At 41.6% G+C, this 24493-nt stretch overlaps 1 protein-coding gene across 1 annotated transcript in view; it reads right to left on the bottom strand.

Moving 5' to 3' along the window:
• CLGN (calmegin) overlaps window positions 1-24493 on the bottom strand; it is a 337930-nt gene that overhangs the window by 81095 nt on the left and 232342 nt on the right. Inside the window, exons 13-14 of the mRNA XM_086963258.1 lie at window positions 14108-14270; window positions 10734-10849 (exon numbers count right to left, since the gene is read on the bottom strand). Of these exons, the coding sequence (XP_086819384.1) occupies window positions 10734-10849; window positions 14108-14270 (279 nt within the window). The remainder of the gene's footprint in view (window positions 1-10733; window positions 10850-14107; window positions 14271-24493) is intronic.

Below are 24493 nucleotides of genomic sequence, written 5' to 3'. Positions count from 1 at the left end.
CCCTAAACCTACCCCTGTACCCCTTAACCCAAAACTATATCTGAACCCTTAAAATACCCAAACACCCTAAAACATATACCTCAGTACCCCAAAACATATACCCCTATACCCATTCTTACCTTATCCAAACATAAAAAAAATACTTTTACCATTCATGCATTTACAACTAATTTCGTTGTAAATGTATGCGTGGTAAAAGCATATAAAATGTAATGCCATGCGTTATAACGGCATTGCGGAGTCATGGTACTTTCGTAATGAAAGTATGTGGAGTGATGGCATGTGGAAAGAAAGTTGCGGAATAATGTGTGTTTACCCTCCCCCGGTAAGTACATTGGTGGCACGGCGGCCCACATCTCCAGGAACATACTCATATTTTTTCACCACCCATTTGAAAAATGCACAGGTCTCTCTCATTGATGACCAGCACCGACATACATTTTTAGACACACCTCCCGCCACAAGTTCTAGAATTGCGAACTTTAGAGCTGGGGAGCTACGTTCGAATCTCGCCCTCAGCTCAACATCCTGTAATTCCAGGCAAATCGCTTTGTCTCCCCATGCCTACCACAAATGAATGTGTTCTTCTGTAATGTAAATTGTGCTCATGCCATGTTGTCGAGTTCGCGCTATGTAATATTGCAAGGAAAAATAAAGTAGGGAAACTCGAGTTCACACACTACTGAACGCGCACTCTTAAGTGCATCAGCAGTGCTCTGTGAATCGGAGCGTTTCACAGGTCTGTCACAGATAAGAAATGCTATCAAAACAAAATCCTACAAAACAATATACTACTGGCCGGCAGCAATTCATACCCAGACAACGTCGGGACGGGCGCATGTGCTTTTACCACGCATGCCTTTTCAAAGAAAAGGTAAGTAATTTGCACGTAACTACAAAACCATCATATATATCTATATATATATGTGTATATATACTTACCTGCTAAATACTAAACTTTTTGTTATAAAGGCATGAGTGAAAAAGCATATCTATGGTAAAGGCATGCATAGTAAAGATGGGGTTGTTGTAATGACCATGTTAAGGCATGCATTCTAATGGCATGCGTGGTTGTGTCATACAACCATTGTAGCAAGCAGGTAGACCGCAAAACCTGGTCTAGAACAATGGGTGGTGCACTTCGTTCTCTGCAGTCCTGTTGACTTTGCATAAATGCCTAATGGTGGATCTAATACCATTTCGGCGCAAGCACAAATGAGAGACGGGTTCCAAAAGAAAGCCAAATGCATGTGTTTTGTTTCCAAGACTGGTAACTCAAACAACTATTTCTGTTAATGACCATGCAAACTCTAGCAATCTGATGCATGATAACCATTGCTACTGGAAGTATCTATATTTCCTGGGGTCGTTACCACCATTTTCTGGTTTTCTGTTGCATTTAATGGGTCGATTTGCCTGGTCATCTCCGCTTGACAGTCGTTGAAAATTTCATTTCAGTCAGACCTTTCCAGAGATTTCAAGGTGAATCTATATGTCACAGAAAAAATGACTGGAATCCCCTTAAAGTTCAGCTCTGTGAAGGCTGTAGAAAGGGAACACACTGGTATTCCACCAAAATTGTGGTTAAATAAGAAAAACAAGAGGCACAAATATTGTCAAAAATATTGTTTGTGGGCTAGAATATAGAATGTGAGAATATAATTTGTTATGTCTTTCATTAAAAATAATGATATAGCTGTACATGATATTGCTTTTTAATTATTTAGTTGTGTTTTATTCATTTCTGTATTAAGTTTGTATTATTATATTAATGTTAAGCATGTTTAATTATTTTTAGTGTATGTTTGGCTTTGGTAATATTTTACATTTTTTATTTTATGTCAATATATTTTGTCAGTTTGTTGGGTTTGTAAAGGGAAAGGCAGGACGTTTTCTAAGTCTACATTTATTTTTTCTAATATGTTTTTATTTATGAATTATATAATTAATGATACAGTTTCTTAGCTATTTAATAGATTATCTTAAAAACTTGTTCATACTTTTTGTTAATTAGATAACTGATTGTGTTAGTTTATTAAAAATAAATATATATTATGTTTTAGGTTTTTGTATTCTTAATTTTATAATGTTATTAATTTTTAGGGCAATAAGGTGCGAAGTATTTGAAATCTATATTTTGACATTTTTTATTTGATATAATGTTTTGAATAATTTTATGCATAATTCTATATGTTAATTTTGTATTTTTAGCTTTTAATAAGTTATATAAATCAAATAATGTTAAAGGATTTTTTATACTTATGGAAATATATTTTACACATATTTATTTGAGGTATATGCTATTTATTTTATGTCAAATTTAGGATAGGAAAAATAAAATCTGACCACTTCAAAAGTCCGACACTTTCTCAATTGTTGATTACATTGAAGTGGGAATTGTATATTTGACCCCTCCAAAGTCCAACACTTTCCTTACTGCTGCTTTAGGGCCATATGTAGGTAAATGGCATTTACCGAATCGTAAATACCGAATTTTACCGATTCGGTATTTACAATTCGGTAAATGTCATGTAGGTAATAATTCTTTAAATATTACCGAATCGGCAATATTCGGTAATTACCGAATCGGTATTTACCGATTCGGTAATTGCCATTGATTCCTATGGGCCTTGAGGCCCATAGGAATCAATGGCAATTACCGAATCGGTAAATACCGATTCGGTAATTTTACCGATTTGTCAAGGGGGACAGGGTGTCACTTTGACACCCTGTTGCACCCCTGTTTCTGGCTTGTGTGCCAAGTGGCACACAGACATGCCCTAAGGGCATGTCTGTGTGCCCCATGGCACAGGTGTACATGCAGAGATGTGCATGTACACAGAAATTCGTTATTTACTATGCCATTGTATTTCATGGTAAATAACGAATTTCTAAGGGCCTGTTGCACTGTTTCCAGTGCCACCTACATCCCAAATTTCCGATTCTGTACATTTACCGAATCGGTAATTTACCGATTCGGTAAAATTACCGATTCGGTAAATATACAGAATCGGTAATTTTCAGGCCCCCTACATCTGGAAGTACAAATACCGGTCGGTAACGGCCGAAATCAGCCGTTACCGACCGGTATTTTGCCACCTACATATGGCTCTTAGTTGGAATCGGAATAGCAAAACTGCCCCCTCCAGAGTTCAATGCTTTCCATATTGTTGCTTATATCAGAAAGGGAATAGTAAATGTAACCCCTCCAAAGTCAAACACTTTCCCTAATGTTGCTGTGGTTGGAGTGGAAGTAGTGACTTTGACCTCTCCAATTCACATTTTTTTCAGATTTTTAAAAAATTGTTATATGTATGTCCTTCAAGTTTGCCCCAGAGCTCAAGGACGCCACTCCTGCGGGAGAGAGTTCACAGAACTTTATTTAAAAACCAGCACATCCAGTCTCAAAACATTATATATATATATATATATATATATATATATATATATATATATATATATATATATATATATATATATATATACACACACACACACCTATATACATATGCACATATATACCTATATACATATAAACATATCTATATATAAAATAATTTAAGTTTGTTTAATTGAATTTTTTTGTAGTAATGTTTTATGTTTGTTCAATTTTTACATGATTTCATATATAGTGTTTGTAATTATGAATATTTTTATTCGTTTTTTATGATTTATGTTTAAATGGTAATTTTATTTTAAAATACGTTTATTTTTGCAATTATTTTAAAGCATACATTTTTAGTTAAGATGTTATAATTTGTCATATATCCTTTACAAAAATGTAATATCATTTTTAAGTGAATAATGTGTATAATAGTTCAAATTTGATATATGTACCTATTTCTTGACAATATTGTAGTCATCTATACATTTTTGTCAATATTTTTGACTTTATAACTAAGTATGTAGAGTTGATATTTGTGACCTCAATATTTTGCTGTTGATATTTTGTCATATAACCCAGGCCCCTGTCCGCAGTGTGTCTAAAAACGTTTTGAACTCCGATCTATCTCCTTTTCACTTCTTAAGGCAAGAAACCATTCACTGCTCCCATACTGTGTAAGCATTAAAATATATGGATGGATGGGTAGAAGGGCAAATGGGTGGCTAGATGTGTTTATACGTAGGTGGAAAATAGCCAGCAGATTACTAAAGGCTACGTATCATTGACTGCCTCTTCATACCTTTGTGCCAAATAAAAAATGCATTTATTAATTTATTTGTTTGCTGGTTTATTTATTTATTTAGCAAGAGCACATTGATACCTGTAATATTTCTGTGTGTCCAGTCACTTTTAAATAGAAAAGGAGTGCCTAAGTCAAATACTGTGTGACATGGTGCAATATAATAACTTTGAAACAAAGCAAAAATACGAATTTGGCCCTTTGGATATGTGAAGAGCTGAAAAAGATTAAAGGACAAATGACAACACTTCAATACAGATGCTTCATGTCCAAGAACCCATCAAGACAAAATGCACTGACGTAGACACCATAGAATGTTCAGATTATACATTAAGAGGGCCACAAACATACACTACTCAAGCAGGATGGACTATTCCAAATGTCCAGCCAATGAACTCCATAAAATGTTATCATAATTTCACAATCCAAGGAGCTGTCATATCTTCACCCCCACTTTCACTAGACATTTGCAATAAACTAGCAAACCCATTATCTAAACAAAGCGAATCCACTGGAAATGTATCTAAAAACGAAAAGAAACAACTGCTCCCTTATTATATGACTAAAAACAATCACAGCAGCATCTATATTAGCCTCTCACAAATATTAGCCTCCCAAGAAATCACAACCTCAGAATTGGATGACGAACTAACAGCTAGCAGCCCTGACTGCTGCTGGTCTGACCCACGGCGTCCCACATTTTCAAAAAGATCCTTTAGTCAACTTTGGCATCTATCCCAGTCAGAAATAGTATCAATACCTCCTTCAAAAACAAGAACATTCCCAGAGGTATTAAAGAAGATATACATAAGTCCACTACCTAAGAATAACAATTTGGACCCTGGAGACCCCAACAGCTACAGAACAATCTCCATTGTACCTTTCCTTTGCCCATTGATGGAGGAAGCAACATTTTGCCAGATCTCAGTATTAATACAAGAAAACACACTACTCTCAGAATGGCAGTCATGATTCCACCTAGAAAAAGGGATTGAATCTCCCATTTCACAATGTATGATGACCTAAAAGACATAGTTGACAAAAATAGTGGAGCTGCATTACTACTCCTGGACCTTTGCACAGGTTTTGCAGAGTGCACCATGACTTCTTATGCTGGAAAAAGTCAGTATTGATGACCTCACTCTCAACCAATTTTCAGATCCTACCATAATAACATGCTCCCTTTCTTTTTTACAAATCCTTTCTGCATAAAAACAGGAGATACACAAGGCTCTACCACATAATGACTAGTCACTGTTTTAACCTATAATGAAACTAGTACTAAATCTTATCAAGTTTCCAATTCATCTGCTGCAACTATGCATAGAATACAAAAATAATTATCAAGCTGGATAACCCTAAGAATACCTGAATATCAAATTGTAACACTTGCCTCATACCCATTGATCAATAGTTGATGTGGGATCACTTCCAGCTAAATTCTTCAAAAACGGAAATAGTGACCTGTGGTGAATGGAAACAAACTATGACCCTATACTTTTCAGGCTAAACAAACGTGTATCCCCCCCCCCCCGAAATTACTCTAAACTTAACAGATCTTTTATTGTTTTTTGCCTCCACAATTTCCACAGATACGCAAGTTGATGGTCTGTCTCAGTCAATTTTTTACACAATAAAAACACTTACATGCATCTTATCATATCTTGAATTTCCACAAAAGGTAAAAGCAGAAACATGATTCATTCTGTTCAAACTTGACTATGCTAACAGATTGGTTACCACAGCATTCCACTCTTAACTGTCAGAAGGCTATGAAGAATGTAAAACTGAGTAGAATGTCTATTTCTAAATGAAAATATACGAAGCCACATCTGTGCATTCATGTAGGCTTCACACTTGCTCCAAATAGTTAGAACATCCCCTTTCAAACTACTGTGTATCACCCACAAAGCTATAAATGTCAAAGGAGAAAACATTGATTTAAGAAGAAAAAAAATCACTAAATACTCATATTCCAAGACGTTATGCTCCAGACTGAAACTGTCCTTAAAAATCCTGCCTATAAGAAGAAAACCATTGGTGACACTAATTTCTCTGTTCAAGGCATACAACTGGTGTTCCCTGCTTGTAAAGATCAGAGCCGCTGAGAATCACTTAGAATTCAGAAGGATGGCTCAGATCTGATTAATCCTAATGTGACCCAACAAAGAATCCACATGAGCTCACTACATCAAGCAAGACCTAAGTCAGCAGCACCCTTTACAAACAAAATCCAGATTCAGAGTGAACCACATCCCCATGTAAACTAACCACCTATGCATCAGTCGCAAACCAATACATAACAGAATGATCAATGCAAATCCCAAGGTTTGTCTATTCCTCACATTCTTACCAGACAAACAATGACCTGTTATCCAGACATACAATCAATCAGGATTATAGTGCAGCTAATTGCCCAACAGGGTATCTAGGCGCTTACAGGTCCCGGAGGTTAATTAGAACAGCCAGGTCTTGAGGACCATTTGGAATTCCGGAAGTGAGGTGATGGCCCCGAGGTGCACGGGAGGCTGTTCTAGGTCTCTGCTGAGTTGTGGGAGAAGGACCATCCTCCACTTCTGCTTCGGCAGATGAGGGGAGTATGTGCAAGTGAAAGGGAGGCAGAGCATAGTCTTCTCAATGAATGGTGGACGTTCAGGTTGTAAGCAGGTCCCTGGTTGCGTAGATCCTTGTGTGTAGGTCAGCAGCTTGATTTGACATCTCTTCTGTATATGGAGCCAGTGGAGTTTCCTGAGGTGGGGTGTGATGTGGGTTCATCGGGGAAGGCAGAGGATGAGTCTGGCTGCAGCGTTTAGTATGGTCTGAAGTCTCCGTATGAGGTGTGCGGCGAGTACCACGTAAAGGGCGTTACAGTAGTCCAGTTAGCTGGTGATGTGTGCTTGTGTCACGGTGTGTAGGGGTAGCCACTTGAAGATCTTACGTAGCACGTGCAGAGTGAAGAAGCAGGCGGATGAGATGGAATTGATCTGTAATTTCATGGTGAGCCTGTTGTCAGTGATGATTTTGAGGTTTCTGGTGTGGTTGCAGGGAGTGGGTGTGGGTCCTAGTTCTGATGGCCACCAGGAGTCGTTCCATGTGTTGCTGCTGTCGCTAAAGATTAGTACTTCTGCTTGTCTGTGTTCAGCTGCAGGCATACCACACAACTCAGTACCTCATGTTAAAAAACTAGTACAAAGTAAAAAAAAAATCAATCATATTTAATATATGTAATATAAACATTTTTTTTTAAGACCATCAACAGCCAAGCGAAAAAACCACATGTGCAACAACAAATATCGACTGTCCATAGGTAACCAACTTTAACCCTATTATTCTTCTCCTTAGGCTTCCCCAGATTGCATACTATCTCATTATTCCTTAAAGACCCTGCATGACAATTAACCATCTCTAGCTAGGGATTAGTCTCTCCTACATTTCTTTTTGAATGATGCTTTCCTTACACTCCATCACTTGCCTTCCTTAGTGCCTCTGAGTGTACCCTGCTCTATGACATGCCTGCCTTACTCTCTATTATACTTCAGTAAATTAACTATACTCCCCCTTATAAATCATTTCCTGCAAATAGCAACCTTTGTAGCCTGTTTACTCAAGCCACTCTCATAAATCACACATTCTCCTGTGTAGCCTCCCACTACAATCTCACAATTTCTAACCCCCTGTACTCTATGTATTCATCCCATGTTTTCCAGCCTGAGCTCCTTCTTATAATCACACATACCTCCTGTGGAATTAATCAGGGTTGGATTGGTGATATGGGCACTCAGGAAATGGCCGATGGGTGGGTAGCCGAGTTCTAGCTGTGGGCTGCTTTTTTGGGCAGCCTGGGGGCTGTCTGTGCTGTTAGGATGCCACCAGCAGCCCAGTGGGTGCCTGAGGCAGATGGGCAGAGGTGTCACTCCCTTTTTCTTGCTGTGCTGGCCCATTAATGTACGTTCTACATTCTGTCCATCAACTGTGTTTTTTGCAATTTTCACCCCGAGTGGGCTGGGTATACTCAGACATGAGTCCCAGGCTCTCCACACCACTGGAGTCAAGCTATCCAGGCTGAATGAAGGCTGATAGCCAGAAACCGGTCCTTGGATGCTTGATTCCGGTCTGGGAAAGACATGGCTTGGTAGTTCGGACTGGACTGTTCCCATGAGGCACAGGGTCAGAGCTGATTTGCATATAGCCAGTGTCTAACCCAGGGTGGTGTGGAGTGCAAAAAAACGATGGATTTAGGCCCAGATCCTTGTACTGGGGTGAATGTATGACATTTTTCTACATTCTGTCCATCAACTGTGTTTTTTGCAAGGCCCATTAATGTATGCTGATTGAGTGGGGGCGAGGGGCCTGAGCAAACGTGGTCTCAGTTGCATTCATGTGTGGCTCAACAGTGTGAACTACTCTGTGCATTTTTTTTTTATCTAAGTGAAGGTAATAAAACATGTCCCCCCCACCCCTTTCTTTTCATAAAACTTCGCTGAAGCAGTGTTTTGTGAAAAGGCAATACGCAAATGTGGCCCACGTTTTTTTGGTGTGCCCGGGTCGATTTTTAATCCCAAACCAACCCTGGAATTAATCCACCATTAGAAACTAGAGCAATAGCTCAAAATAGTTTCCTCGGAGCACAATGCTAACCCAATAACCAGCAAATTAACTATAACTAATTACCACTGGGTTGACCACAAACCGTATGTTTTAGAATAGCTCGTGAGGGGGTAAGAAGCGCTACATAAAAGCAATTAGGATGTAATAATAGTTAAGCAAATATGAATTTCCCTAGGGATACTGCTCTTCTCGGAACACAACAGCCCATTGACAAAATGTCTCCGTGGAACAGTGGTTTAGCTTTTGTGTGCTGCCATCTCCTGTCTGCGGATGGAACTGCACCCATTCATTAATGGAAAGAATGCTACTGTTTCACTGGCTCGCCCGCAATATGTACACCCAAAAAGTATTGATGAATTACATTTAGTAAGGAAGAATGACAACAATCAACTCTGGACATTCACCCGAAGAAGTTAGGGGATGTGGCTTAACAGCTAGAGCGGCCGACTTTGAAGCTAGGGAACCAGGCTCAAGTCTCGCGGGAAACTCAAACATCCTGTGATTCTGGGCAAATCATTCAGGGGCAGATTTACAATAACTGGCGCATCCCTGCATATCAGCAGGGATGTTCCAGTTACTGTGCACCACGGCTCCGCCACCATGGATGCGCCGCTTTTATAATGCCGTAAAGTTAACAGGAGTGTGACCCATATACCAATTCAGGACTGGGTAAGGAAGATGCATTAAGAAACAATGTCCTGACAGGTAATAGTGTATAGTCAATTAATTATGCATGCACACAGCATTACTGACAAGGAAAGAAGGAGAGTACTCATTGATTTGAATAAAGATAGTTATTCATCTTATATTGTAACATAAGTACATGGTCGGATATATACAGTTTAAAGCAGCACTGCATAAATTGAATTGGTGACAACCATAAAAATACTTGGTGCTTAAAAAAGTGTCTGTGGTGAAAGTGGCGACGCAAGTGAAGAAGTGAACAGCATGGACGGTGCACTGTGAACAAAGTGCAAGTAATTTACAGTGAGTGGCTCAATTCGTGTGACAACGTGATATCACAGTTTACAAAGATCTTTCAATTTGGTGTGGAGCCACATAGGAAAGTACGCCTGTTAATAAGCTGTTAGGTCAAACTTATGTTACAATATGAGATGATTCACTATCTTTATTCAAATCTGCGAGTACTCTCCTTCTTTCCTTCTCAGTAATACTGTGTGCATGCATAATTAATTGACTATACAATATTACCTGTCAGGACATTGTTTCTTAATGCAGCTTTTATAATGCGGCGCACCATGGGGCAAAAACGGCACAGATGCGTGATGCATCTGTGCCGTAAAGGCGGTGCATTGCTGGAGTTGCTTGCGGCGCAGCTCCAGCAATGCTCTTGGGGGCCCTATCTTTACAATGCTGCGTCAATCATTACGCCGGCTTCAAGCAGGCGCAGGGTTTAGACGCAGCATGGGCTCAAAAGTGACTGAGTGAAATCTTCTAGATTTCACTCAGCCACTTTTGGAAGGCGTTCCTGCGCTGGAACGCCCCCCCCCCCCTTGCGCAGGAACGTCTACTTCTGGTGCAGGGCTTTACAACGTGACGCATCTCCAGATGCGTCACATTGTAAATACCCCACAGCATGGCGCATCTTTTGCGCCGCCGCTGCATCACAAAAGAGATGCAACGGCGGCACAAAAGAGGCGCAAGGGGCTTGTAAATCTTCCCCTTAATATCCTCGGGGCAGATTTACAAGCCCCCTTGCGCCACTTTTGCGTCATTTTTAACATGGGAAAAGTGATGCAAAAGTGGCGCAAGGAGCTTGCAAATATGCCCCCTCGTGCCTAAAAATGAATGTGTCCGTCTGCAATGCAACTGGTGCTCGTGTAAAGCGCTCCGATACCTTCGAGTCGAGCTGGTACTATATAAAACTGCAAAAAAGAAAAGGGGAGAGGTCTACAGCCAGCAAATAGCTCAAAGACTTACCTCCTCATCGGAGACCGATTTAATTAATGTTTGACCCTCATGCTCGTCTTCTTCGTTATCTTCAACCACTTCATTTTCCTCGTCGCCCTTCTGCTCTTTCTGCTCGCCTTCAAATTCTAGAAAACATTGATTCACACTACGGATCAGTCAGTCTGCTACTGCAGATACTTGTGTATGTCGGTGGACAAAGAACAGTACTAACATAGAGAAAATGTTGCCGCAAAAAACATACAATGGTGCCACAATCACTTACAACTCAGCTCTCTCTCTCCAGCCAGTTGTGAATTTTGTGAGTTTTCTCTAATTAGCGCAATTGAAATTGAATTATGTAGGTTAGGGAAACAGCGCAATTTGAAGACTGGTATAAGAATAAAAAATAAAAAAAAATTGGCAAAGACAGAGGGCCCGATTCACAGAACTAACTTAAGACAAAATCCTAAACGCACTACTTTTGGTATTCACAGAAGTTAGGATTTTGTCTTAAGTATGTCTTAAGTTTGTCCTAAGACAAACTTAAGACAAAATCCTAATTTAAGTCTGTCTTAAGTCTGTCTTAAAACAAACTTAAGACAAAATCCTAACTTCTGTGAATACCAAAAGTAGTAAGTTTAGGATTTTGTCTTAAGTTAGTTCTGTGAATCGGGCCCAATACGTTTGGCTATTGGATTGTGCATATACTCAGTCAGTGATATTCATGCAATATACATGTAGGGCAACACACAGCCATGCACTCAGATCAGCAGATGTACAGCTATTAATATACATAGACAGGCCTGCAGGAACCTATAGAGGCAAACCATCAGGCATACAGTTACCCATGCCCAGGGACGACAGACAGACAGACAGACAGACAGACAGACAGACAGGCACGCCCGCACGCACGGATGTATGACGTTAGCACGCATACTATTACCACGCATACCTTTACAACGCGGTATTTACAACGAATACCGTTACAAGGCATAGCGCTTTGAGGTGCTGGATAGTGGTAAGTATAATTTTATATTCCAACTCCAGTCCCCGTGGACACTAGGGAAGGTGTTGGATATAAAATTAAACTTATTCCCTATCCTAGAGCGCCCCCCAGCGCAATGCGTTGTAATGGTATGCGTGGTAATGCCTGCGTTGTAATGGTAGTGCGTTGTAAAAAATGTGTGCTAAACGTTGTATACCCGCATGCACGCACACACACACACACACACACACACACACTCCCCCCTCCCCCCCCCTGATATTGGAAGTGAGGGTGTTGTGCATCGGCATCATTTTTCTGAAATCACGGGGGCTGTGAGAAATGTGAGCGTCACTTGACTAGCAGAGCAGAGAGCACTGGGGACCAACGGTGCATTGTGGAGCACATTTTCGGAGGGACACAGCTAAAACATGATGAGGTAGAGCATTATCACTTAAAAAAGAGCACATTCTCCATGGGAATGACATCTTAGTGCAACCAAACAACCAAACATAATAGCCATAAATGGCCACTGGGCTGTGAAATCAGATGGGATCTGGGAAGAGCGCAGTCTTCAGCCACTGACCAACTTACCAAGGTTTGCTTTAAGGCCAAATCTGGAGAAGCATTGGGCTTCAACAAGCACTGGCAGTGCGCCACCAGCCTTCCATCTTCACCAGTTATCAGTCCCTAAATCTATTATATATATTTATGCCATACAAGTAAAAATAAATGTGGCCAAATAACACATTAAAGGTTTTCGTGGAAACGGGCGCGTTGTAGTGGCTATTTTCCCAGGGAGATTACATGGATGAAGTTGTGTCGACCGCTGGGGAAGTTTTACAAAATCAGGTGGAGTGATCCTTCTGGCTTTAAGAAGTTATTTCACCAGCCCTGTGGGGTCAATTGGGACAATGTTGGTGGGGAGGTCTTTCACAGCCAGCAACCTGAACACCCTCCCTGTCACAATCCAGGACCAACAGCCTCCTGGCTACTTGAATATCACCTGTTTTTTAGAAGAATCAAAGGCCAGTCCACATGAGTCAGTGGGTAACTATCCAAGACCACCTCCCCTCCCCCCAAACAGGTCCACTCCCCCAACTGTTTCTATGGGGGCAGAAGGAAGTCAGATCCACTGGGCCTGGAGAGACCCATCCTAATCTGCGAGGCCAGCAATAATTAAAGTCCTTCAGTCAATCTTGGCAGTGGCATCAAGTGGGGCTTTCTTTTGCAAGCGTGCCTACCCAGACCCAATGTCTTCTAAAGTGTCTCTCCCTTGTGCAGTTTTTTTTAAGTGAGGGTGAAAAGTTCTAGAAGCCAGGCACCCCTTGCCAAACCTAGGGTGCCCCTTCACCACTCCACATCAATCCTAACCCACCAGAACTACTCTCTGAGACATGTAAAGATGGCAATTTCACATGGTCTATGGAAAGACCTTCCACAGAAGCCTCAACTCTGCCCCCAACTGACACAGCTGCCTGATCCCGACCCTCAAAAACTTCAAAGATGAGCCCCTCCAGTGCCTGGCTCCAGAGCTCTGGCCTTCCTCCTTTGTTTTCAAGCGTGTGGACTTTACCAGTCCAGGTGTAGTGTGAATAGGTAATTACCATATGCAGATTACCTCCCCACCCCTTCCCTTCCCAGTAACTGGGTCAAGAACTGTTAATGGTTCTATTGTGTGAGGATGCCTTAGATATTCCTGCTGGCCAGCAAAGTAATTAACTTGGCTAGTGTGGGGACACAGGACAGGAATCTGATTCTGCCTGGGCGAGGGAAATATGACAATTCTTAACCTGCTATCAAGAGTGTAGATATGACTAAATGGACTTTGGATTAACACTTGGGATGCAGGTTTTCCATAAGATTAATATCTCAATAGTTCTTGCAGGCCTAAGTGGGGTAAAAATGTACTTTGATGTATATTTCACCTATAATGTGTAATTCGGTTAAGCACTACAGACTTTCAGTAAGCACAACAGACCTACACTATGAATGCCTACTCACATTATAAGACCTACCCCGGAGTAGCACCAGTCCTTAAAGGGTCGTTTCTGCGACAGAGTACCTGTGCATAGATACTGGGCTGAGGTAGTCTCACACATGCAGCCCACACCCATGTGCACACATGTGCGCAAGACTTCATGTGTAACCAGTTTATCCTAAACGGTGGACACTACACTGGTGGTTAGTGCTTTCAACCCATTCAAATAGAATTTACAATGAGTGAGACTCTGTTGGTGAGACTCGCTCACAGATAAAAGTCCAAATACCGGGTAGTCAAAGTGAAAAGTCCATGTGGATTAAATGGGTGAAACCTATGTCCTACATACTCTACATACTCCTTCATTAAAGTGAGTAACTTTTTAAAGTAGGCCTCATTGTCAGCTGCCATGTCTGTAGGCAATCTCCATATTCATCTTACCATTTTCAGTGGCTCTTTGTTCTACTGCATTTTCTTTGTTATTTTGAACGTCTTCTTCCTCTTCCTTTACTTCTGCTTTCTCTACAGCTTCTAGTGCACCTTTTGTAGTAGGTGGAGGTTCACGTACATCGGTTTCTTGGCAAGGTGTTGCTTCACATTTTCTCTGGCAAATACAATTTATAGGTAACAGAAGATAACCTCATGAATTTTTCAGTAACTTAAATCGAACATTTACAGGTTCAAAAAGAAAAGGCTACAATGTCTGTCAACATGCAAGAAGTAAGCAGGTGAATGGAATTGTTATAGGTGAAGGCATAGGTGTTGAACGGAGTAGAGGTATGGGTATCTGAACAAGGTAAGGGGTAACTACAGAGAGAAAGAGACTACAGAGACTGTACAATACAAGGCTGCAACTCACTATTTATTGCTCAAGAGAATGTGATTATTCCCACATGTACTGGTGCTCTGTTGCTGGGATGTCAGAAGAATATTAGCACAAAGGAAAAGGGGTTGATAGGCACAATATGGTCACACCAAAAGATAATCCGGCGATTCACATTTGAAGAATAAAGGGGTAGCTCTTGCTGCCTATTTACCAGAGCTTAGTTTGCTTGGCAACTGTTTGGATTAAATTACATACACATAAGCATCTGTTCATTGCATGAGTGCTGTAGATCCACATATACTGCATACTACTGCCATCTAGTGTTGTGCTCGGACGTTTCTTCGAAGAAGTCTTATGAGTCACGAGGTGCCGGTGACTCCTCCTCTGTTTTTATTTATTTTATTTATTTTAATTTATTTAATGCATTCTTATAAAGCGCGGACTTTACCCGAAGGTGTCAGAGCACTGTACAATAGAACCAGTTACATTACATGAGAGAACTGTTACACGAATGGAACAAATACTAATAGCATGCCATAGAATCAAAGCGACGCATGCATAAGGCACACAATCTCAAGCACAGCATGCACAGACTGTACAAGCAAAAATATGAATATAAATGAGACATTTTACAATGACTAAAGAACTTCCTGGCGAAAAATAGCAGGCCATAGAATCAAAACAACGCAGGCAAACAGAACACAAAATCAAACGCAGCAAACACAGGATGTACAAACAAAAATATAAATATATGTGACACATTTACAATGACTAAAGAACTTCCTGGCGGGGTCTGAGAAGGGGGGGAATTCGTTCTGAAAGTGTCTTTGGAATAAAAGAGATTTGAGGTCCGCTTGGAGATCTGGATGGAGGGGATGGCACGGAGCGAAGGAGGAAGCGAGTTCCAGATTCTCACCACATTACCTGAGAACGATTGTGCCATCAATTTCTCCCTTTGGAAGGAGGGGGGGCTCAAGAAGGAACTTTTCAGCATTCCGAGACGGTCTTGAGCCTCCAGACAATTTCAGTTTATTCGCCAGATAGCGAGGGGAGGAAGAGTGCAAATCTTTGTGGGTGATGCACGCCGTTTTGTAGATAGCTCTAGCCTCGATGGGAAGCCATCGGAGAGAAGACGGGGTAGGAGTGATGTGGTCACTTCGTTTGGACCCTGAGATGAAGCGAGCTGCTGAATGGAGGACGGATTTGAGGGGAGAGAGGTGAGATTTGGGAAGGCCAGTCAGAAGAGAATTACAATAGTCCAATCTAGATAGAACTAGCGATTGGACCAAGGTTTTTAGGTAATTCTCCGGGAAGAACCGCCGAAAAAAGGCGCAGCTGAAAACTTGCGCTCTTGGCCATGGAATTGATGTGTGAGATTAGGTTGAGTCTTTTGTCAAGTATGACACCTAAGGATTTAGTGCAGTCCACAATGATGGGTTTACTGTTGATTAGATTCATCTGATCCAAACAGGATGGAACAGGAGGCGGGGAGAGAGAGCTAGATAAGAGGAGGAATTCCATTTTGGAGGGATTGAGAATGAGTTGGTGCACTAACATCCAGTTGTGAATAGTGTTGAGAGTAGAGCTGAGTAGTGAGAGATCATGAGAGAAAGACACCTTGAAGTAGATTTGGGTGTCAACCGCATAGAGATGGTAGAGGATTACAGATTTGCTTAGGAGGTTCCCTAATGGTTCCAGATAAAGATTAAACAGAGTGGGAGCAAGGATAGAACCTTGAGGGGCGCCTTGACCAACCACCAGTTGAGACGAGAGATTGTTCGCAATCTTAATCATTTGGGATCTGTCCGAGAGGAAAGAGGCAAACCATTTGAGTACTGTGCCTTCCACGCCTATTCTCTGATGAAGAATGTTCAGGAGGGTGTTGTGATTAACAGTGTCAAAAGCGGCAGATAGTTCAAGAAGAATCAGAAGGCACGATTCCCCCGAATCGAGAATATGCAGCGCATCATCGATCACTTGCAGCAGGGCGGTTTCAGTGCTGCAATTTTGAATGAAGCCTGACTGGAACATGTCGAGGAGACTATTGTCCATAATGTGTTGGGACAGTTGTTTTGCAACACATTTTTCTGTGATCTTTGAAAGAAAAGGGAGATTGGTGATGGGGCGGAAGTTATTGAGGTCATTTGCATCTGCAGTGTTTTTTTAGAAGGGGGGTAACCTGTCCTGTTTTGAGGACAACTGGGCGGGAGACTTGACTGAGGAAGAGATTGACTAGCCTGGTCCAGTAGGAAAGAGTGTTAGTATAGAAATCAATGGCGATGTCACTGGGTATGGGGTCAGAAGAATGGTTGGAGGGTTTAGTTTTGCGGATGCATTTGAGGAGATCAACCTCTGAGATGGCGGCAAAGTTCTGCCAGGTGACTAAGGCTTTTTGCTCCTCAATGGGGTTGGGGTGGGGTGGGTGACGTGTTCCACCAGAGATTTTACCTTTTGATCGAAGAATATAGTGAACTCAGTTGCTTTCTTTGAAGCATCCTCAGGCTTGATGATTTGGGGAGAACAATTTGGGTTTTTGATGAGGTCGAAAAGTTTTTTGGGTCTGTTTTTAGCTGAATCGAGGAGGGATCTGAAATGAGATGTTTTTTCCTGGAAGATGTGCTGGTGGTATTTTGATCTTGCTGAGCGTAAAAGAGAGAGGTTGGGGGTGGATGGAGAATTTCTCCAGTGCTTCTCCAAGATTCTGAGGTTTTTGCTTTCGTCATAGAGAGCTTTGTTGAACCAAAGAGCTGATGGGGTGGGTCTTTTCCTTTTGCTTTGGAGTGGAGCAACCTTGTCGATTTCGACTGCAAGGATTGAGAGGCAAAGGGGAGTGAGATTGTTGACATCCGTATTGGGGTCTAGACTAGGAAGTGAACGCATAGCAGAATCACATAGAATTTCAAGTTCAATGTTTTTTGTGTTGCGGAACCACGTAGAGGCTCTTTTAGGTTGGCAGAGAGTTAAAATGTGAGAGAGGTGAAAAAAGAAGGGAATGAGGAGATGGTCAGACCAGTCAACATGGATGGGTGAAGCAGTGGTAATCTGGTCTGATTTGGATATCACAAGGTCCAGAATTGAGCCCTTGGCGTGTGTAATTACGAGCAGTGTTGAGCAAGATCGTTAGCTGAGAGAAAGGTTGCAAGCTAGTTGGCAGCCGAGTCTTCCAGAGCCCCAGTGATACCTAAAGGGTAAGTAACATAATCTACTGTATGACTAACTCTAGCCTGCTGCCTTGCAAGACTTGTCCACACAATAATGCTTTGTAAATATTTGTGGAGTGGACCATGTGGCCCATGTGGCAACTTTACAAATGTCCTCAAGAAAAGCCATAGTGGCACCCTGTTTACAGGTGGAGTGTGGCGTGGGCGGGAAGGTAGGGTTTGGATGCATTTATAGAAGCACCTGGCTATGCAAGCCTTAGAAATAATATGGCTTTTATGATGTTGTGAGAAAGCTGCAAAGAGCTGTTATGTCTTTGTGGAGTGCTCCCTCAGCTATCAAGTCAGGTCTTGGAATAGAGACTGGGAGTTCGAACGTTTGGTCAATTTAGAATTAGTTCTACGGACCACTCTGTCACTGTGAACCTGAAAAACATTCCTCCAGTGTGAGTGCCTGTAGCACTGATACATCAAGAAGACATGATAGCTACAAGGAAGGCAACCTTCCAAGAAAGAAGCTGGAGAGGGAAAGAATGTACTGATTCACTAAGCAGCCCCATAAGTTGGTGAGGACAATATAGAGATTCCAGACTGGTGCTGGGAGTCACCTTGGTGGAATGACATAGTTAAGGCCTTCCATAAAAGCCTTACTTACAGGGATATTGAAGAGTTAGGTGTGTTCCCTGTTCTCCATATTTGCGGCAATAGCAGCTAGGTGTAGCCGAGTTGGTATGTAGGCTACCCCTGACTTGAAAATATAGGTAACAAATAATGTCTTGTTTCATTGGCATAAGAGTTAATGTGGTTTGGAGTACAGTAGTGATATAAACACTTCCACTTAGCAGCATAACAGATGCATGTAATAAGCCTGCAGGCTTCCCTGAGTATGTCAATGCACTCTTGAGGTAGACCAAGATAACCAAACTCTAGGACATTGGAGCCAAAGTGCCAGGTTGAGCTGCTTGGATTCGTGTATCTGGCCTTGCCATGGTTTTGTGTGAGAAGATCTGTTCATGTTCAGGAGTCATAAGTAGACGCTGTAGACATGGCCAGGTAGAAGTAGAAGTAGTTTATGAAGATGTAGATACAATAAGCCCCACCAGGAGCAGCCTCCAGCTGCTCAGCCCAACCTCAGACGGACAACACTCATGCACCCAAGCATTCCACTTACACTAACATTCTAACCGGAACACTCCCATTGGCTGAGCAGCTAGATGCAAAGGAGTAAAGGAATATATGTACAACCTTGAGGATACTACACATGCTTTTCACTGCTAAGGTCTCTCTGTCATGTACGTAAAGTCTCTGCTAAATAAATTCTCCAAACATTTCTATAATCATACTTTGTAAGTTCTTGCCAACACAGATTGTCTAACCACCTTTTGGCTGGTCATGCCAAATTCTAGTCTGATTTCTGGATAACCAATGTTCCTCGCAAGCTTAAGAGTCAATTAAAAAGCTTTGATTTGTAATTTATACAAGAGTTTGGAGTCCTTGTCTTGAAAGATTACGGACCCATAAGCCAAAGAAGGAATCAGCTTCGCCTTCATATCCTTTACTAAGTGTTCATAGCTGGGGCATAGAAGATTATCACAGAGAGTTCTAAAAGCAAATATAAGTGAAGTCGTTTTCAGCTCTAAGTTTTTAAAATGAGGTTTAAAAGACACTCTTATCATCAAATGTAATTCCTACACTTACAAGACTTCAATGATTCAATCACTGTTCCACCAACTTTCCACTCTTGTGTTCTTTATGCAGATCTGCCTATGTACATGATTTTGCTTTTCTTTATATTCATTTGAAAATAGTTTAAAATGACATATTTATTAAAAGAGGTTGATAACGAGTAAAGTTTAGCTAAACTGTCGTTTGGTACCATCAAATAGCCATGTGGAATGTTTTTTGTGATCAATGGTCTACCGTGAGAAAGATGTGTTTAGGAATAGCACTTTGCAGAAATACACTGTAAGGTTTCATATTGGACAATTTCTCAGCTAACTTGAAAGTAGACTTTTCAGAAGTTGTGTAAGCACTGAGGCACTTTATTGTTTATTTGCACAGTGGTATATAATGTTTATAGTTGTATTGAATTGTTTTATGAAGAAATAAATATAATGGTTCTATGTAGGTCAGTTTTTCGGTTATTTGTGAGACTGGACATTACTGATCATGAGCAAGCACTAAAACACTTTCTTGTTCATTTGCACAATGGTACACAGAGTGTACAGCTTTCGAAAGTTTATGGTGTAATTTCATTATTTTATGTTAAACGTATTATGACCAATGAATTGCTGTGACAAAGGTGTACATATGTGGTATTAATGTCCCAGTATGGTATGTAACGTAGGAAGCATTTTGTGTTTAGTTGCATATGAGTAACGTTATGGAATTTCTAATGGCTCTGGAAATTTGGCATATTTTAATAGCAAATTTATTTATTTATTTTAAGGTTTTATAGAGCGCAGACCAGACCGGTGAGGGTATCAGAGCGCTTTACATGATTGAGGGGGTGGTATACAAAGGGCATGGGGGGGAGGATATCAAAGGGAAACAAGGGTTTTGTACATTATGTAGGAAAAACAGACTGTCTCAGGTTCTGGATAGACTTGGGATATTGGGATAAAAACAGGTAGAGTTATTATACAAGAGAGTAGGTAGTCCCAGCTCCCGGGTGGGAAGCCCAGGGGGCCGGGAGGTATCATACGGGAAAGTCAAGGATAAAGCCGTCAAGGCAGGTGGTACACAGACGTAGAGGAGATTGTAATGCGGTCGTTAGGCAAAGAATTTGCCCATAAGGAAAATGTTGGTCTCCTTTTTGAAGCGTGCAAACGATGACGGTCTTCTGATGGTAGGCGGGAGAGAGTTCCATATTCTTGGAGCGGCACCAGAGAAGGCCCGATTGTAGGTTTTCTTTTTCCGCAAACAAGCTGGTTGGAGCAGGAGATCTCTGGCAGACCGGGAGTTTCTGGCTCCTCCGGATATCATGAGTTTCTGGGCAAGGAAGGCAGGGGAGCTAGAGTATAGAGACTTATGAGTAATGAAGGCCATCTTAAGTTGGATTCTGGCTCGAGAGGGAGCCAATTTAGGACTCTCAGTTGGGGAGAGAAGTGGTCGAATTTCCTTGAACCGGTTAAGAGTCTGGCGGCGGCGTTGAGGCAGGCTTTCAGTGGGGCCAGAGAGATTTTATGTAGATCTGCAAGAGTGGAGCAACCGTATTCAAGTCTAGAGATGACTAGTGCCTGGGTTGCCATTTTTAGGTCGGGAGGGTCGAGGAAGGGTTTCAAGTTTCTTAGGTAACTTAGGTGAAATCTGGCCGCGTTAGCCATCGAATTGATGTAGCCATGCATTTTCAAGCTGCCGTCTAGAGTTATTCCCAGGGATTTTGCATAGTCCACAATGGTAGGAGAACATTTAGCGCTGTGATGGCCTTGATCCATTCTTGGATGTCTGGATTGGTTTTGGGTGGGGAAATGAGAAGAAACTCAGTTATTTTTTTGCGGTAAGTTGTGAGCTGGTTAGAGGTGAGCCAGTGGAAAGTCAGTTTCAAGGCCTCATTCAGGGAGAGAATGTCCTTAGGAGAAGAGATTTTTATGTAAATCTGTGTGTCGTCAGCAAAAATGTGGTAGGCGATAATGGCGGTGCTTAGCACCTCTGCGAGTGGTTTCAGGTAAAGATTGAAAAGAGTAGGGGACAGGGTTGAGCCTTGACGGACTCCCACCGTGATCGGGGAGGGGGCGTATAGGTTGCCGTTAATTAGGATTCTCTGTGAGCGATTCTGGAGGAAGGACGTAAACCATTCAAGAACGGTGCCATCCAAACCCATCCTGAATTTGAGGCTTTCAAGGAGTGTTTCCTGGTTGACCGTATCGAAAGCTGAGGATAGATCTAGGAGGATAAGGAGACAGGTATTGCCTTGGTCCAGGGCTTGAAGAGCATCATCCACAATTTGGAGGAGGGTGGTTTCGGTGCTGTGTCCAGGTCTCAATCCAGATTGGTAGTCATCCAGTAAGTGGAAGTTAGTGATGTGTAGGCTCAGTTGCTGTTGCATACATTTTATGAGAAATTTGGCTAGGAGTGGGATGTTGGAAATAGGTCTATAGTTGTCAAGGGAGGAAGGATCCAGCGTAGGTTTTTTAAAATGGGGGCGACTTGGCCAGCTTTAAGAGTTCGGTATCGATCCCTGTAGGAGGAAGGCGTTTATTATTGCAGTCCAGGAACGGATGATAGCTTGATAGGCGGCAGCTAGGCATTTAGATGGGAGAGGATCATTGAAGTGACTGTTTGCGTTTAGGGAGGAAAGAATTTTCAAGACGGAGTGGTCGTCATAGACTTTGAAGCTGGACCAATGGGCATGGTTTTAGGATGATGTCTGGGAGGGCAACGTGGAGGGAGCCAACAGAGTTAGGGAGAGAGTTGCAGACTCAAGTTCGATTCCTAAAGCAGGGATTTTGTTGCAGAAGTAGGAGGAGAATTCTTCGCAAGATATTAGCGATTTAGGGGTTTCTTTAGAGGTTTTTGCTAGTTTGTTGGATTGGTGTTTGACCAAGTCGAATAACTTGCAAGGTCTATTTTTGGCGTTATCTAGTTCTGTTCTGAAGAATTCTTTTTCCGAGTTGAGGATTTTCCTATTGTAGGCATTTCTGGCCTGTCTGTGAAGCTTTAGGTGGGTTGCTGACGGATGTTGTTTCCAGTTACATTCTGTCTGTCGAAGGGATCTCCTCTCCTTGTTGAGGGATTCGTTGAACCAGGGATTCAGGTCTTTGGTCTGGATTCTTTTACGTTTTAGCGGAGCGAGGTCATCAAGAATGTTGGATATGGTAGGGGAGTAATGTTCAGTGAGGCTGTGGACCGAGGTGAGATGAGGGGGGGGAGGGAGGTCAGTCTCACAGCGCGCAGCCAATTGTCCGTGATCTAGGTTTTTGGTGTCTCTAACCCATCGTTTGGGGATTACGGGTTGAGGTGTCCATGTCTTGTGGGTGACGGGCAGAAGGAAGGAAATAGCGTGGTTGTCGGACCAGTCACAAGGGTCAATAGAGATAAGTTTGACTGCTGATTCCTTGGAGATGATCCAGTCTAGAGTGGCACCTTTCATGTGAATAGGGAGTGTGCAGGCATGGGAAAGGGCTTGGTCGGCCAGGAAGTCTCTGATGGCATTGACCTGCGGGTTTTTGGGGTCGTTCCAGTGCAAGTTGAAATCTCCAAGGAAAATGTCATTAGACTTAGGGGAAGCCTTGGTTGTGATGATTTCCATAAGAAGGTCAGTGAAGGTGTCGTTTTTGCCTGGGGGGTGGTAAAAAATATGAAGTCTACACATATGGGTGTTGTTGTTGCAAATGGAGAGTGCAAGGTATTCAAAGGAGTCTGTGGGATCACCCAGAAGTTCTGTATCAAGGAGTGAAGAGCGAGGCATCACTATTTTATTTGTAATTATTTTTATTAATCAAACAATAAAGAATTTTTGTGTCCAGCTTGCAGATCGGCTCCTAAATCAGATGAACATATTCTTTTCTTCTGCCCTTTATATCATGGTTTCTGTCGCAGGTGGATACGTCCAGTGTGTTTGAACTTGGGGGCTACCCATTATCTAGTTGCCCAGAAGACTTTGGAAACAGACACCTAAGGCCCAATGGTATTCTTTGAGAGTCATATTTGTTTAATGTCTGTTACAAGCAAAACAAGTTCCTGTTATAATTATTTAATTAACAGTGGGTGCTGATGTGAATAGAACTGCTCTAGCACTTGTCCAGCGACAGGTTTTGTTCCTGGAACAGATAGGTCTTCTTGCACGTTTCAAGCTCATGCACTTTATGTGTTGCCATATTTAACAATCTAGGCAAAGAAAGTATTATTTGCACTTTTATGATTCTGCACTTTATCTCATTTTAAGCTGGTATTTTTCCTGGTTTGTATGATTAATTTGACACATCTGCACTGTTTTAATAATATGATGACACATTTTACAGTGTTTTACCCTCTGCAGTCGAGTTGTACATATGGTGAGATAGTGGTTGTCATTACCCAGATATTGGAGAGCATCTTTAGGCCATTTGTACGAGAAGTTTTTGTGTACCTTTTGTTCGTTGCTTTATTCTGATATTTTAACATCTGTCTCTATGTAAAACGATTGATGGATTACAGTTACTTGCCAATTTTACTTTTGTTTTAATAATGTTTAATGTACATATATATTGTGTATTTGTCATTGTGACTATCAAGTATTATTGTTATTGTATGCTTTTATGGGTACGATAATGGAATCAAGTGCAACTCACTGACGCTGACTGGCAGAGTTATATTGCACAGGATTCTGACAATGATTCATGAGAGCGAGGTCTCTCTCATAAGCTGGGATTAAGAAAGCCAAGAGCACACTAAATCAATGTTTTCACTTATATTAAACATTTGTTTGTTAATCTTCATTGCCAATAAAGCTGATTTGATTTGATCAATTGTGTGTTTGTCTGGGAGACTACATGTAACCTGGGGGTGGATCATGCCTTGGTAAGAGTCCTTATTACATCACAATTTAGCTAATGTTATGGTATGGCAGATAGTTGGAGTTGAGAAGTTAATTTCCCTGGATGAAGGATGTGTGTGAAGGATGTGTGCTGGTGCCTATCTTTGTTAATCCTTCTATTGATTATTTTAGCGACTTTTTATTGCATGTGAATGGCAAAGTCACAAGATACGTTGGCACCCTGATTCCAGGGTTGCCATTGGGACGGAAAAATCCTTAGTATGTTAAGAGACGTGTACCCCTGCCCTGAGTGCCGGAATGTACTATTATCTGGATGCCTGTTTCTGATTGGTGGACACGGATCATGTGTGCGCGCCATGACATAG

This window comes from Lissotriton vulgaris, chromosome 3_1 (assembly GCF_964263255.1).
Source record: "Lissotriton vulgaris chromosome 3_1, aLisVul1.2, whole genome shotgun sequence".
NCBI lineage: Eukaryota > Metazoa > Chordata > Amphibia > Caudata > Salamandridae > Lissotriton > Lissotriton vulgaris.
The sequence above is the reverse complement of the archived record's forward strand: the minus strand, read 5'-3'. Positions and strand labels throughout refer to the sequence as shown.